The following is a 14362-nucleotide window of genomic DNA, read 5'->3' on the forward strand; positions in this document are numbered from 1 at the left end:
ATGCTGCTGTAAACATTCATGTACACATTTTTATGTGGATGTATGTTTTTAATTCTCTTGGGTGTATACCCAGGGGAGAAACTGCCGGGTTCCTCTGTGTTTAAGCTTTTGAGTTACTGTGGCGAGACCATCCCTGGATTCTTCACTGGCAGCTCAGGCCCCGCCCTGGGAAGTGCCTCTTCCCCCAAATATTCCCATGGTTTCTGCCATGGAAGAAACGACTTCAACAGGGGTTAGAATGAATCCCTTCTTAATTAGCACTTGGGCTCAAAACACAAGACTGCTGAGCAGGTAACATAGTGACTTAGAGTCACACCGAGATGTCGGCAGATCTTTTCTCAGAGGATTCAGAAGACAGAGGAAAAGAAGACCTGTCAGAACCCTGGACTCTGCCAGGGCAAAGCTCAGTGCCCCATCGGCCCCGCGCTGAGCCCCGGGCTCCCAATCTGTCCATTCACTTATTTCCAATAGCCCTGATTTCATGCAAGAACTCCCACTAAGGAGCCAGGTCTTTGAGGAGGAACAACACGCATTCCCCAAGGAACTGGAACTCTGGGGTGCTGGGCAAGCTGGCATGAGCGTCCTGGTCCCAGGACATCCCCGGTTGGACATTGAAATGTCCTTTCTGTCCTTTATTTCATGAGCAAAGGTGATGGGAGGTGGAAGCAGCTACGTTCCTTCAACATCTTATTTGGCAACAAAAAAAATCTGTCTCCATGTGTCGGTCTAACAAGAGTTACTGAAATATTACTTGTTTTTGAAATGTCTCACCCCCAACCTCAACAACTGAGTGCAGAGGAAAAACAAGATTGTTATTAAGAGACAAAGGTTGCTGACCGAACCTGATTCCCATGCATATTAAAATGGATTAAAAAAGCAAAGCTGGGACGTTATGATTGACCCAGATAGCGAGGTTTAGGGGGGAACAGCTTTCTGTGATTCTGCCAAGCTCAGAGTGAAGACCACAGGAACCTTGGTGTTTTATTTTTGAGGAGCCTGGGGTCTTGACCTCGTGCCTCAGAGTCTCACTCTCTGTAATTTGAAAGTACGGAACTGAAAGAAATAGCAGAGCTTGGTGGGGGCTCGCCGCCCCGCCACCCCCAAGGTGGGAACCCTGATCTCAGTGGCCTCAGGTTACCCCCTGGACCTCAGTTCCCACGTTGGAGACACAGCAGCAAGAGCTCAGGAGGGCTCACATGTGCCAGGTGCCACTCTGGGGTCTTCGGGTCTCTATTTAACCCTACAACAACTGTACAGGAACACAGCCCATAATTTTATCCCCATGGAAGTAACCTGCCCAAACTCTCTGCTCTCGGCAGCAGAGCAAAGATCTGGATCCTGACTGCCTGTTGTCAAAGCTCATGCTGCTTCTTTTTGTCAAATTTACTTTGCATATTCTATTTTAAAGTAAACCATTAATTCTATCACTATGGTGATGCGTTGTCTCTTTTTATAAGAAAGATAAACTCCTAATGCGACATTGAAGGGCGCTCTGGTCCAGAGGAAACTTCGCTCAAGAAATACTGGGAACCACCATCAGACACATTCCCCCAGAATCTCAAACGCAAACCTCTATGAATGTTAAATGTTATCTCCAGCTGTGCTAGAAATTCCCTCTGGCATCACAGCTAGACTTCCCCAAACCAGAGCTTGATGGCATCCTGTCCTCCATAAACGACATCTCCTGGGTCCCTGTCCCAATAACGGCCCCGGGGTCATCCTCATTGACTCCCTCTTTCCTCCACCTCCCTTGTTCAATCCAGTGCCTGGCTCTGTCCCTGAGGCCCCAGGCTCACCTCCACGGCCACCACCTGCCTGGGTGCACCCACGGGTCTCTGCCGCCTCCGTTTCACCCTCCACGCAGCACCAGAGTGACCTGACAGCCTTACTCTTCCAGCCGATGGCCACTCACTGCGTCCGGAGGAAAATCCACGTTCCCTGGCCTGGAGGGTGTGGACCCTTGACCCCTCTCGCTTGTCCACGGCCACCTCCATCACCACTGGGCGCTCACAATGCTTCCTGTCAGTGCTGGGGACATGCCCGCGTCCCCTCCTGGGCCCTGCCCACCCCGCTCAGCACCCCTCGCCCGTGACAGGTGATGGAGCCTGAGATCTGAGGGGTGAGAAGGGCCCGGGGGTGGCCGCAGCTCCCTGTCCTTAAAGTCAGTATTCACAGTGTAGTTCTAAATAGTGTAGATTTGGTCCCAAATACTGTGAATTCCCAGGTTTTACGCTTCTGGAACTTTTTCCACAAGTATGGATTTTGAGAGTTTACAGACTTACAATGTAAAAAAGCTTATTTCTTGCTGTCCAAAGAGTTATCTAAGACAAACTTTAAACACAGTTTTTGTTATCAAACGAGCAAACACAGCTAAAACTCATTGATTAACCTTCTTCTGGGAACCATTATGCTGTAATAGTTATAGACTGAATCTAAAATAGTGAAAGATAGGAAATAGGAAAATGAGAATTTCAGGGAAAAACAATGAGCCAGCCTTGGCACCAGAGTCCTTTGCTCATTTCTCCTCATACATTTATTTCATCAAATATTTACTTATTATTTTAATTACCATCTACTCTTGAGGTTCTAGTCTACTTCAAATGTGTGTAGGATGATCTCATTACTTTAAGTAAGAGCTTCGGCTTGACTGCAGATGTGGATTATTTAAATTTTAATTTGGGGGCCCCGGCTCCAAAATTAAAATATAGTAATGAATACCTAAGTATGTTATAATTTATGAACATGCCTATAACTCTATAGAAGGCAAAAAATGACTAGAACTGAATACAAAGATCGAGGTAAAATGAATACAACTGCTTCTGGTTCTTCCCCGAAACACTGCCTCCTGCTGGATTTTCAGTTTTGCATCTACTAAACTCATCTTACGTTAAAAGCTGGTTTCTGCAATGAGTTGTTAATTATTTGTTCCTTGTACTTAAGGAAGTTCAGAGATTCTGGGAGGGGAGCACGGATTGGTCCTCGCGGACAGACTCACTATTGGGCGCAGTCGATGAGCTGGTACTCATTGGACCTCTCGAAGCAGGCCTTCACACCTTCATCATCCCAGAGCTTCTTCACGTGATCGAAGAATTCCTGAAGTTTGAAAAAGTTACAGATAAGAAAACCCATGTGTTACCTTCTTCCGAAAGTTAAAAGTAAAAAGAAAATGCCAAAAACATTTGCAGGGAGTGAATAAATTGTTTTCTTTGTGGAGGTAGACTCCACACATGGGGTGGAAGGCCCAGATCTCACCACTCAATCTACTGGTCAAACATTCTTATTGTTCCAGAAAGTTCCCCAAAGTGGAAATGACAAGTCAAAAATTAATGACATTCACCAACTATCAATACAACTAAGAATTTAAAGTTCTTAGGACTCAATGACCTGACTAGCAGAATGGCCATTTCAGCCGTGAAAAAACATGCTTGTTACAATGGCAAGTTCTGTTTTAGCTGCTTCTTTTAAATTTACTAGGTGAGCCACAATTATGAATAGACATGGTTGAGCAGACGGGTTAAATTCAGCCCCAAAGCATTAGGTACATAAGAAAGAAACTTTTAAAATTACACCCTTTGGGGATAGTGATTTACTGTTTTTGACCTTTTTAGAAACTCTGAGTTAAGCGTGAACTGGGATTTTTGGTTCACACACTGTGCGCAGGCCCATCCCTTACGGCACCAGCAGCCTCTGAAATAGGAGCCTGTCTACCTCAGTAAAGGTGGCTCTATGAATCCGTATTTCCAAAATTATCCAAATTAAATGAACAGTGCTATGGAAGCAGACGACTATACATTAGCAGCTAAATATAACATAAGCTACATAAATTTTCACAAAACTCTTTGTTAGAATATTTATATCCCTTCCCAAACCAGGAAGCACCGATTTCCATCTCTGCTCTGCAGGAGAGGGTCTGGGGTGACCCCGCCAGGAAGCAGTCGAGGCTGCTCTCCCTAAGAATCAGCGCAGATTCTTTGCAGGAAAAAACAAGACCTGAGTTGGTTCACGATTCCATGCAAGGGTGGATCCAAGTATTGAGGGGCCTGATGCTTATACAACTTGTGGACCCTCTTTGAAAAAAAGGAACACAGAATTATGAGTACAAATCAGGTACAAGACCTGGGAGGGGGAGGAGGGGGCCCTGAGTGCAGCTTCACCAGGTTCTAGTCCATCCCAGCCTGACTCCCAGTGTCGCGAACAGCTTTTAAGCTTGTGCCGCACGTCTCTGTATCTATCGTGTCTGCCTGTCTGTCCTCATCAACAACAAACCCAAACTGCCCACAGGTGACAGGAAGGGACAGTCTCCACGCCAAGGAGAGGAGCTGGACCCTCAGCGTTTATCCTATCTCCCTGGATTGATGCTTCCTTCCGGAATCTTCCAGGGCCGCTCCCATCACTCCACTGAAGGAGTCTGTGGGCTTCCTTGAAAAATTTCCTTCAAAGAGCCAAATGAGGAGACACACACACACACACACACACATGCACCCCAGGTCTAAAGAGAAATGCTCTATTGTGCTATTATCCGGACGGTCCAGGAGGGCAGTCATACCCCTGTCGCGGTGATATTGGGATTTGAGCCCCACTTTCCCCCTACTGCAAATCCCTGTGCAGTGGTCCTGGAAGAAAGTTCCTTACTGTCTTTAACAAGTGTCAGAATCATTTTTTCTTCAATAGTCTGAGCAGAAGCCTTTGAGACAGAGTCACAGAGGGGTGCTCGACCCAAGAAACAAAATGCACTGTTCCTGAGGACATGCCGACAGCATAGTGAGCTAGGAACCGTGAGCCCCGGGATCTTACAGCAGGCGCCGTGGACAACACGGAGGAGACAGAACAGGCTTGATCTGCTGCTTTGTCTTCCTTGTTGGGAAACAAGACGCGGGGCTAGACCAGGGCCAGGTCCCCAGGATTCCCTACGTTTACTCTTTAAGGAGTTCTCAGATCTTCGTGGAAAATTCCAGGGCTGCTGCTGCTGTGGCCCTTCACCTTTTTATTAGGGAAAATGTCACACTTACACAAGGAGAGAGAATGCCCCCTGGGCACTCACTACCCACAGGCAGATTCCACACTCATCAAGTGGCTATTCTCTTTTATCTGTATCTCAGCCCTTTTCTCCCACCTTTATTATTTAATAGCAGTTCTCTCACACCATATTATTTTATTTCAACATTATTTCTAAAAGATAAAGCTTTAGAAGTCATAGCCACAATACCACAATCTCAAATAAAAATACATAAACCAGTAAAGAAATGATTCTGTAAAATCATTAACCACTGCAGCTTCTTTAGCTGTGCTCAAACATTTGTCCAGAGCCTGGCTAGAATTCTCGTACATTTGTTAAAACAACTGGGAAATAAATATGAGGAATACTTTTAGTATGCCTCCGTTAGCAACTAAGATGAATAATACTAAATAAAAATAATATCAGTGGTGTGTGTGTGTGTGTCTGAAAAGGTGATTCACAGTGAAGTCTCACTTGTTTTTGACATCTGAGAGTTGAGAGACACTGAGAACATGAAAAGAAAATTACTAAATGACATTTCTTAATTTTTTCTGTATTATTGAATTTGAGAATCACCTTGTGATCTTCACATATTTAGCAACTGAAATACATGGTCATTTATGTTATTCTAATTCAAAGGAGTTTGAGTTGTGTTATAGAAAATAAACATGATAATGATACCAAATTAAACCTACTTTTAAAAAGCAAGGCTTTAAATTTTCATAGCATAATTTTGATGTTTAAATCAAAATTTAAACTAAAATTAAATACCCAACTCCTCCATTTCCTATTACAGCACTTTCCTTCTCGTTCTGCTGTTCACGCCTTCCTGTAGGTATAAAGTGTACTCAAAGCGAGCCTGGAATTCTCAGGTAGGTAACAATTTTTAAAAAAATTTTTAGGGCTTCCCTGGTGGCGCAGTGGTTGAGAGTCTGCCTGCCGATGCAGGGGACACGGGTTTGTGCCCCGGTCCGGGAAGATCCCACATGCCGCTGAGTGGCTGGGCCCGTGAGCCATGGCCGCTGAGCCTGTGCGTCCGGAGCCTGTGCTCCACAGCGGGAGAGGCCACAACAGTGAGAGGCCCGTGTACAGAAAAAAAATTTTTTTTTAATTCTTCATAACTGCTTTAAAACAGAAATAAATGTCTGCCAATAAGAAATGAAAAAAATTATTGCATGATTTCTCTGCTAATGTAATACAATAAAACAACTTTTGGTTACACTGACACTTAAGATTCACTTTTTGTTTTGGACATAACAATCAAAAGCATAATATTTCTTATCTGGTGAAAGGCACCCAGGTCTCAGATGGAGCTGTTCCCACATGTGGTGCTCTGTCCTGAGGGTGGTGGAAATCCTTACTGGGTTGAGTGAAAAATGTTATTACTAGGATGTCTTACGGAAAATATTCCTCTTTAATTTTAGTGTAATACTTTTTTGCATCTCTCAAGAAAATGCTTTACCAATTTCATTATTAATTTTTAATCCTCTGGGGTCCTGTGACTTTTCTGCTGCTTTCATTTATGTCACTGAATTGACCACCAAGAAGCTCAGAAATCCCGTTTGGGGGTTGGTCCCAGCTTGCGTGTAGCCCTTGCCTTTATGCTCTGGGTACCAACTTCACCTCTGCTACCACATCACTCACTCACCTGTTCCTAGCTTCCTTCTGCCATACTTTGTTTTTTTTTTTTTTTTGCTGTACGCGGGCCTCTCACTGCTGTGGCCTCTCCCGTTGCGGAGCACAGGCTCCGGACACACAGGCTCCGCGGCCATGGCTCGCGGGCCCAGCCGCTCCGCGGCATGTGGGATCTTCCGGGATCGGGGCACGAACCCGTGTCCCCTGCATCGGCAGGCGGACTCTCAACCACTGCGCCACCAGGGAAGCCCCATACTTTGTTTTTTTAAATTAACTTGTATTATAACTTTGTGAGTGGCACTAAATCCTTTCTGGAACACGCTGGAGCAAAAATAAATGATTACCGGAACTTTCCATGGTAATGCAGTGAACAACGGCCACCACCACCATCAAATGGGCCTCAGAAACAGGCAGTTTCAGTCAGGAGAGTAGCCATTTAAGTAGAATTTTCTAAAGCTCAAGTTTGGGTCTGATTCATTGAAAATACACCTACTCAGTTTTACCCCTCAGGGAGTAGAACGATCTAATAGGTTTCTGTCATTTCTTTTTTCATATATCTGGTGGCTGTCAAGTTGAAGGTCTGTGTGGGATCCGTCACGCCTGGTTATTTATAATCTCTGTCCATCCTCAGGTCTAAGTTAATACAGGATGCTTCAAATTCTATTTAGAAACAACTTTCAGAGACCAGGCTAAACAAACCAAATAAAGTGTCGACAGTAATCAGGGGTCCCCAAGCCCGAGTCTTTCCCAGCATGAAGCACGACCTCCGTGGGTGACAACCACAGCAAGTAACCAAACGTAAAGTGGCGTCACCCTGGCCTTTCCTGGGGCCTCGTGGGTCCCAGGCAAGCTTCTCAGGGTCTTTGGCCGAGGGCTCACTTGAGTCTCAAATACTCTGCCATGTAGGTGATGCAGCTCTCGTTTTACAGATGACGAAATGCGAATGATCTTGGATCCTTTGTACTTGCCCGAGCCCCCTGACTAGGACGTGATCAGCCTGAATCTGGAAGCAGCCTCGGGGCCTGGCCAGCTTCCTCCTTCTCTTCTGTAGCAGCTCCTCGTGGCTGGAGACCAGTGAGTGCAAACCCACATTTACAATATACACCACACTCGCCTTCTTCCCCCTGTGACAGCCAACTTTAACTATTCTTAGAATCATTTCTAACAGCCTCTTGAGGTATACTTTGTATGCCTTAAAATTCACCCATTTACTTATCCGGTCACAACCCAACCAACACAGCCAAGTCTTAGAACCCCTCCACCATCTGCCCCCTCCCCTGGTCTCAGACAACTGCCAATCTACTTTGGTTCTATAGTTTTGCCTTTTCTAGAAATTTTGTATAAATGAAGTCATATAGTCTTTTGTGTCTGGCTTCTTTCACTTAGCCTGATTTTTCTGAGATTCACCCATTTTGTTATGTATTTTAGCAGCTTAAAAAAAACCTGCTGAGTCCTATTCCATTGTATGGATAAGACCACATTTTGTTTGTTTACTCACTCACCAGTGGATGGACATTGGGGTTATTTATGGTTTTTGACTGTTATGAGTAATGCTGCTAGGAATATCTGTGTACCAGGCTTTGTATGGACTTCTATTATCATCCCTTCTGAGTTAATACCCAGGAGTGGAATTGCTGGGTTACAGGACAGGTGCATGTTTAACTTTAAAAAATGGCTAAATTGTTTTCCAAAGTGGCCATTCCATTTGCACTGTCAAGAGCAATGGGTAGGGGTTCGAGTTCCTCCAAACCTCACCAATACTTGGTTGTGTTAGTCTTTTTTATTTTAATTATTCTAACGGGTGTGTAATGGCATCTGGCTGTGGTTTAAGTTTGCATCTCCCTAATGGCCAATGACGGTGGACATCGTTTCACGTGACTGTTGGCTGCTCGCATATCTTCATTTTGAGGTGTCTGTTCAAATATTTTTCCCATTAAAAAATTGGGTTGTATGTCTTCTTATTATTGTTTTATTTTTCATAAGAGTAAAATATTCTAAAAAATTGCCTGGATTCAAATCCTTTCTTAGCTACAGGTTTCCCCAACATTTTCTCACCCAATGTGGCTCGCATTCTAATTTTCCTAAGCCTTTTTTTTTTTTTTTTTTTTTGCGGTACACAGGCCTCTCACTGTTGCGGCCTCTCCCGTTGCGGAGCACAGGCTCCAGACACGCAGGCTCAGCGGCCATGGCTCACGGGCCCAGCTGCTCCGTGGCATGTGGGATCTTCCCGGACCGGGGCACGAACCCGCGTCCCCTGCATCGGCAGGCGGACTCTCAACCACTGTGCCACCAGGGAAGCCCATTCCTAAGCATCTTTTGATGAGCAAAGTTTTTAATTTTGATGATGTCTAATTAATCAGTTTTAAAAATTTTTATTTATTTATTTGGCTGTGCCGGGTCTTAGTTGCAGCATGTGGGATCTTTAGTTGCAGTGTGAGAATGTGGGAGCTCTCAGTTGCGGCACGCGTGTGGGATCTAGTTCCCTGACCAGGGATCGAACCTGGGCCCCCTGCATTGGGAGTGTGGAGTCTTAGCCACTGGACCACCAGGGAAGTCCCTAATTAATCAGTTTTTGCTTTTCATTTTTTGTGTTCTAAGAAATCTTTGCCTAACCCAAAGTAAAAAGTTTTTTCTCTAAGATCTCTTCTAAAAGCTTAATATTTTTAGCTCTTAGATTTAGGTCTATGATCTGAGTTAATTTGGGGCTACGGTGGGAGGAAAGGGTCATGCTTCACTTTTTTCCATGCGGATATGCAGCTTCCCCCAGCATATTTACTGAAAAGACTACCCTTTCTCCATTGAACTGTTGAAACTGACCTTGGTACTTTTGCTGAAATTGACCATACACACATGGGTCTGTTCCTGGACTTAATTCTGTTCCACCGACCCACATGTCCATCCTTGTGCCAGCTCCATCCATCTTGATTACTGTAGCTCTGTAGTCAGTCTTAAAATTAGGTGTTAAGTCCTGCAACTTTGTTCTTTTCCAACATCATTCTGACTATTCTTGGTCTTCTGAATTTCCACATATGTCTGAGAACTGGCCTGTCAGTTTCTATAGAAAAGCTGCTGGTATTTTGGCTGGAATTGCACTGCATCTCTAGGTTGCTTTGGGGAGAAGTGCCATCTTAACAACAATGAGCTTTTTAATCCATGAACATGGTAATACCTGTTTGTGTCTTATTTTCTCTCAATGATGTTTCCTAGTTTTCAGTGAATACATCTTTCATATCATTTGTTAGGTTTTTTTTCCTAAGTAATTTTTTTGGATGTTATTTTGAAGGTGAATTTTTTTTAAATTTCATTTTTGGAATTTTTCATGGCTAGTACAAAGAGATACAGTTGACATCTGTATTCGATCCTATATCCAGCAACCTTGTTAATTTCATGTATTAGTTCCAGAGGCTTTCACTTCCTCCCTGTGTAGCTGAGCACAGAGAGTTACCCACAAAGCTCTGGCCTGTCTCTTTTCTCCCTGAAGCATGACCCACAAGGGCTGGGGCAGAATCAGAATTCCTTGTGGTTCCAAGGTTCAGGGGGACTGAGCCAAAGGGGCCTTTGCTGCCCACCATGGCCAGGTTGCATGGGTTTTGCTGCTCTTGCACTTGGTTTAAAAAAAATTTTTTTAAAGATATAGTAAGATTTGTCTAAGGACTCTACCTTTTATTTCCAAATTATAGTCTCACAAAACACCTGATAAGTATAAAGTTCTAGTAATTAGATCCATGACCCATAGTAGAGAGTTAAATAAATCTACCCCATTGTGATGGGAACATATAATTTTCCTTAAGTATTTTTTCCCCACAAAATTAATTTTTTAGCTTTTGATTTTCTCCTTCACAATACTCCCACTCTTATACCTAAGATTCTCTCTCTAAAATCCTAATTCTCTGAGAAACTTGTGCACTTGAAGCATGCCAAAGAGACTCACAGGAGAAACTTATTTGTGTGGGAACAGAAATAAAATAATTATGTATTTTTATTAGGGATAAGAGACTCAAAGAATCACGACTTTGGTCTTTGCTTCCAGACAGGCTCTGTCAAGTTGTCCGACAAAAGTTCTCCGTGGCATCAAGCTTGATTATGTAACACCTGGAGATATTATTCTTTGTCTTTTAGTCACTCTGAGTCCTGTTTTACATTCTGAAAGGCAAAATGGAGGGAGAAGACCCTCTTTTTGGGAACAGGTTAGATTTAAAGCAAATGTCTGTAAAAGTGGGTTTGGTATATTCTTACTGACAATGGCTGTAGAATTAGATACATATTTCTTTGGGAAAATTTTAGTGTAAAGCATAGTAGAGGTGCCTAATGAGGAATCCTAAAACGATATTTCTGGTTGAGCATGGATTTTGGGTTCAGGTCCAAGCTGGGGGAGCTTCTTCACTCTGACCACTATGTCCTGTTCCCCGGGGACAGAACGGGTCCTTCTGGTCAGAGGCTGGAGCTTCAGCTGGAGTGATGAGCACACGGCTGACAGGTGGAGGAGGGTGGTGAGGCTGTGCATGTGAGGGGCCAGGGCAGGAGGGAGGCGGTGAGAGGGTAGCAGGAAGACAAAATTAGAAGGGGGTGGGTGGACCAGGCCTCAGGACAGCCAAGAGGTGAGGACCGACCTGTGAAGTGCTGCTGGGGGGAGGGTCAGGGAGTTCTTGGCTTTGGGCACAAGGACAGGGCTAGAACACGGGCTGCAGATCTGGCAGCATCATGACAAGGCCGCCAGGTGCCAACAGGCTCACAGAGAAGCACGTGGCAGGGAACAGAAGGCCGGCAGCCTTGAGGACTGAATTCCAGAAACAGCTTCAGGACACCCACAGGCACGAGGCATCACACCAGGCGCTGGGGAGGGGGCACGGGTTCTGAACACAAGAAGGGAACGGCCAGATCACCAGCAAGAGGTAGGTTACGGTGGCCAAGAGTGGGCCTTGGGGACAGGAGCCCCGAGGGCACTGCTGTGGCACTGAGCTGCACCCTGAGCTTCTGGTGCCTGGGCTGCCCTGGCTCCCAGACCCCCCGTTCCCCGCCACAAGGCCCCCAGATTCCTGCACTTACAGCTGGAGAGGGAGTGGGGCTGGCTGAACAGGACTGCAGCTGCTTTCTAGAAACAAGGGCCAAGCCCTTGTAGGAGAAAGTGTGCAGCCCCATGGAAGGGCGCCTGGAAGCCGAGCCTCCAAGTCCCCACATGGGAGGGGGTCCCCAGGGCCCTGGAGAACCCCACCTCAGCCTGTAGGCAGCTGGGGGGCAGGGAGGAGGAAGGGGAGTGGGCTGGGCCAGGGTGCAAGCCCACGATCCCCAGTTACTAAGGGGGATCTTAGTAATTAACTAAGCTGCACGTGTACCCGACACCCTACAACAGGCTGAGGGTGTCCTCAGTGGGAATGTGTAGCCTCCCTGAGAGGAAACAATGGCTAAATGGAAACGCAACACCCGCGGTGCATTCCTGGAGGGATTAGGGGATTCACGGTTCCACGAAATAAAAGATTTCAAAGGCGCCAGATCTCCTGTGCAAAACTGCAGCAGCTGCGAACCTGGCACCAGACACAAAAGGGAAGGAAAACTGTCCAAAGAACCCAAAGACCTTGATATTCTAAACTCATGTGTTTGTATGAGATCACCTTTAAGATGTTTTCCAGTTCTGGGACTCTCTGATTTTAAGTTTTATATTTTCCCTCTGTTTATTTTTAATGGAACAGTTTTATTGACCTATAATGCATATACCATACAGTTTACCCATTTAAAGTGCACAAGTCGGTAGTTTTTAGTTTATTCACAGAGTTGTGCACCCATCACCACCATCACCTTTAGAACATGTCCATCACCCCAGAGAAACTCTGCACCCACGAGCAGTCACCCCTTATTCTCAGCTCCCTCTGCCCCTGGCAAACACCAGTCCACTTTCTGTCTCTATGGATCTGCCTGTTCTGATGTTTCATTAGAAAGGGACTCATACTATACGTAGCCTTTTGTGTCAGGCTTTCATTTAGCATAATGTTTTCAAGGGTGTAACATGGGTCAGTGCTTCATTCTTTTTATGGCCAAATAAGATCCCACTGTGTGGATGGACCACGTGGGTTCATCCATTCATCCTTCGATGGACATTTGGGTTGTTGCACTTTTTGGCTGTTGTGAATAGTGCTGCTGTGAACATTCGTGTACAGGTATTTGAGTAAATGTAGGTTTTTAATTATCTTGGGTATATACCTAGGAGAGGGCCTCCTTTCCCAAGAGAAACATCTGGAACCATTTTACAAGAGTTACTAGTTGGAATTTCTGATTCATCATGCTTAATTCATCTCAGCATTTAGCAGCTTTATTAAACATTTTTTTACCCGAACGGAGGCAGGCAGTGCGGCCAGTGTTACAAGATGTCACTCTCATCCAGCTCTTGAACGTATTTCTTTTCTTTTTTTTTTTCTTTTTTTTGTGGTACGCGGGCCTCTCACTGTTGTGGCCTCTCCCGTTGCGGAGCACAGGCTCCGGACGCACAGGCTCAGCGGCCATGGCTCACGGGCCCAGCCGCTCCGCGGCATGTGGGATCTTCCCAGACCGGGGCACGAACGCATGTCCCCTGCATCGGGAGGCGGACTCTCAACCACTGCGCCACCAGGGAAGCCCCTTGAACGTGTTTCTGATTTAAACTTGAACACAGATGGACCTGACATTCCTGGAGCTCCCGACAATTCCCGACCACAAGGAAGCCTCCTCTTGGGCCCACTCTTTGCCTCCTGAGCTGACTTTGGCCATGATGGTCTGGAAGAGGAGAGATCAGCGCAGCCCAAGGGGCTGTCTGAGACACAAGAAACCCTGTAAATGGATGGCTTCTGCTCTTACTCTCTCAATCTTTTAGGCCAGTTACATCAGTGGTGACGACAGGATCTCGGGGGAAAACCCGTAAGAAAAGCATGATCTTTATTAGTTTTTTGCTAACTTGACTCTAAATATCAAGAAAATGATATTTGTTTGGCAAGTGCACTGTCCAGAGGGAATCAAAGAAGGCATCTGACAATTATAGAAGAAGAAACATTTTTCTTGTAATCTTTATCCGAAACCCACCATTCTTCCTAGACAAGAAAAATGTTCCTAACTTTCCAGGGAATTGGGTAACCAGGTCCACGCTGGAAAAAGCTTTGATGCCATAAGTGGTCCATGTGATGATTCTGCACCGCTTGGCTCACCGCGGTGACTGTTCCGAGGACCTGCCCGGGATCACGTATCTGAGCACCATCTCCTCACTCTGCAGCCACGAGCACCTACCTCAGAAGAACCTGTTACCTGAAGGTGAAGAGCAGTTCTGGCCTCTCCCCAGATGTCCAGTGCATACCGGACACTCGACACGGCCGGAGCCGAGCTCCTGACCCCCTATATCTGCCCTGCAACTTGGCGGATGGAGGCTGTGTCTCTCTGGTGGCTCAGACTAAGCCCTGATGTCACCTGGATGCTCCTGTGTCTCTCAGGCACATGAAATCCATCACCACGGCTCCACCTCCACCGCTTGCCGGGTTCCGGCCAGTGGCCTCTCTCACCTGATGACTGCAAGCGCCTCCCACCCGCCATATCTTCGGGGCTGCACAGAGCAGTCAGCTGGGGTCACCGCCGTGCTCACCGCCTACGGCCTGTCCGCTCAGGGTCCCGGCGTGACACCAGCCCTGTTTCTCTGGCGCCCCCTTTCTGTGGCCTATCCAGCTTCTTGTCCCCATTCTGCCCTTCCTCTCGGTCACTGTTCCAGCCATGCTGGCC

General features: G+C 46.0%; 1 protein-coding gene across 4 annotated transcripts in view; it reads right to left on the reverse strand.

The window, feature by feature from the left end:
• Nucleotides 1-14362, reverse strand: part of GNAL (G protein subunit alpha L) — an 89420-nt gene that overhangs the window by 28592 nt on the left and 46466 nt on the right. For all 4 annotated transcript variants that reach the window (XM_060119110.1, XM_060119109.1, XM_060119112.1 and 1 more), the window contains exon 5: nucleotides 2996-3093. In XM_060119110.1, coding sequence (XP_059975093.1) covers nucleotides 2996-3093 — 98 coding nt within the window. The remainder of the gene's footprint in view (nucleotides 1-2995; nucleotides 3094-14362) is intronic.

Source organism: Mesoplodon densirostris, chromosome 15 (assembly GCF_025265405.1).
Source record: "Mesoplodon densirostris isolate mMesDen1 chromosome 15, mMesDen1 primary haplotype, whole genome shotgun sequence".
Taxonomy (NCBI): domain Eukaryota; kingdom Metazoa; phylum Chordata; class Mammalia; order Artiodactyla; family Ziphiidae; genus Mesoplodon; species Mesoplodon densirostris.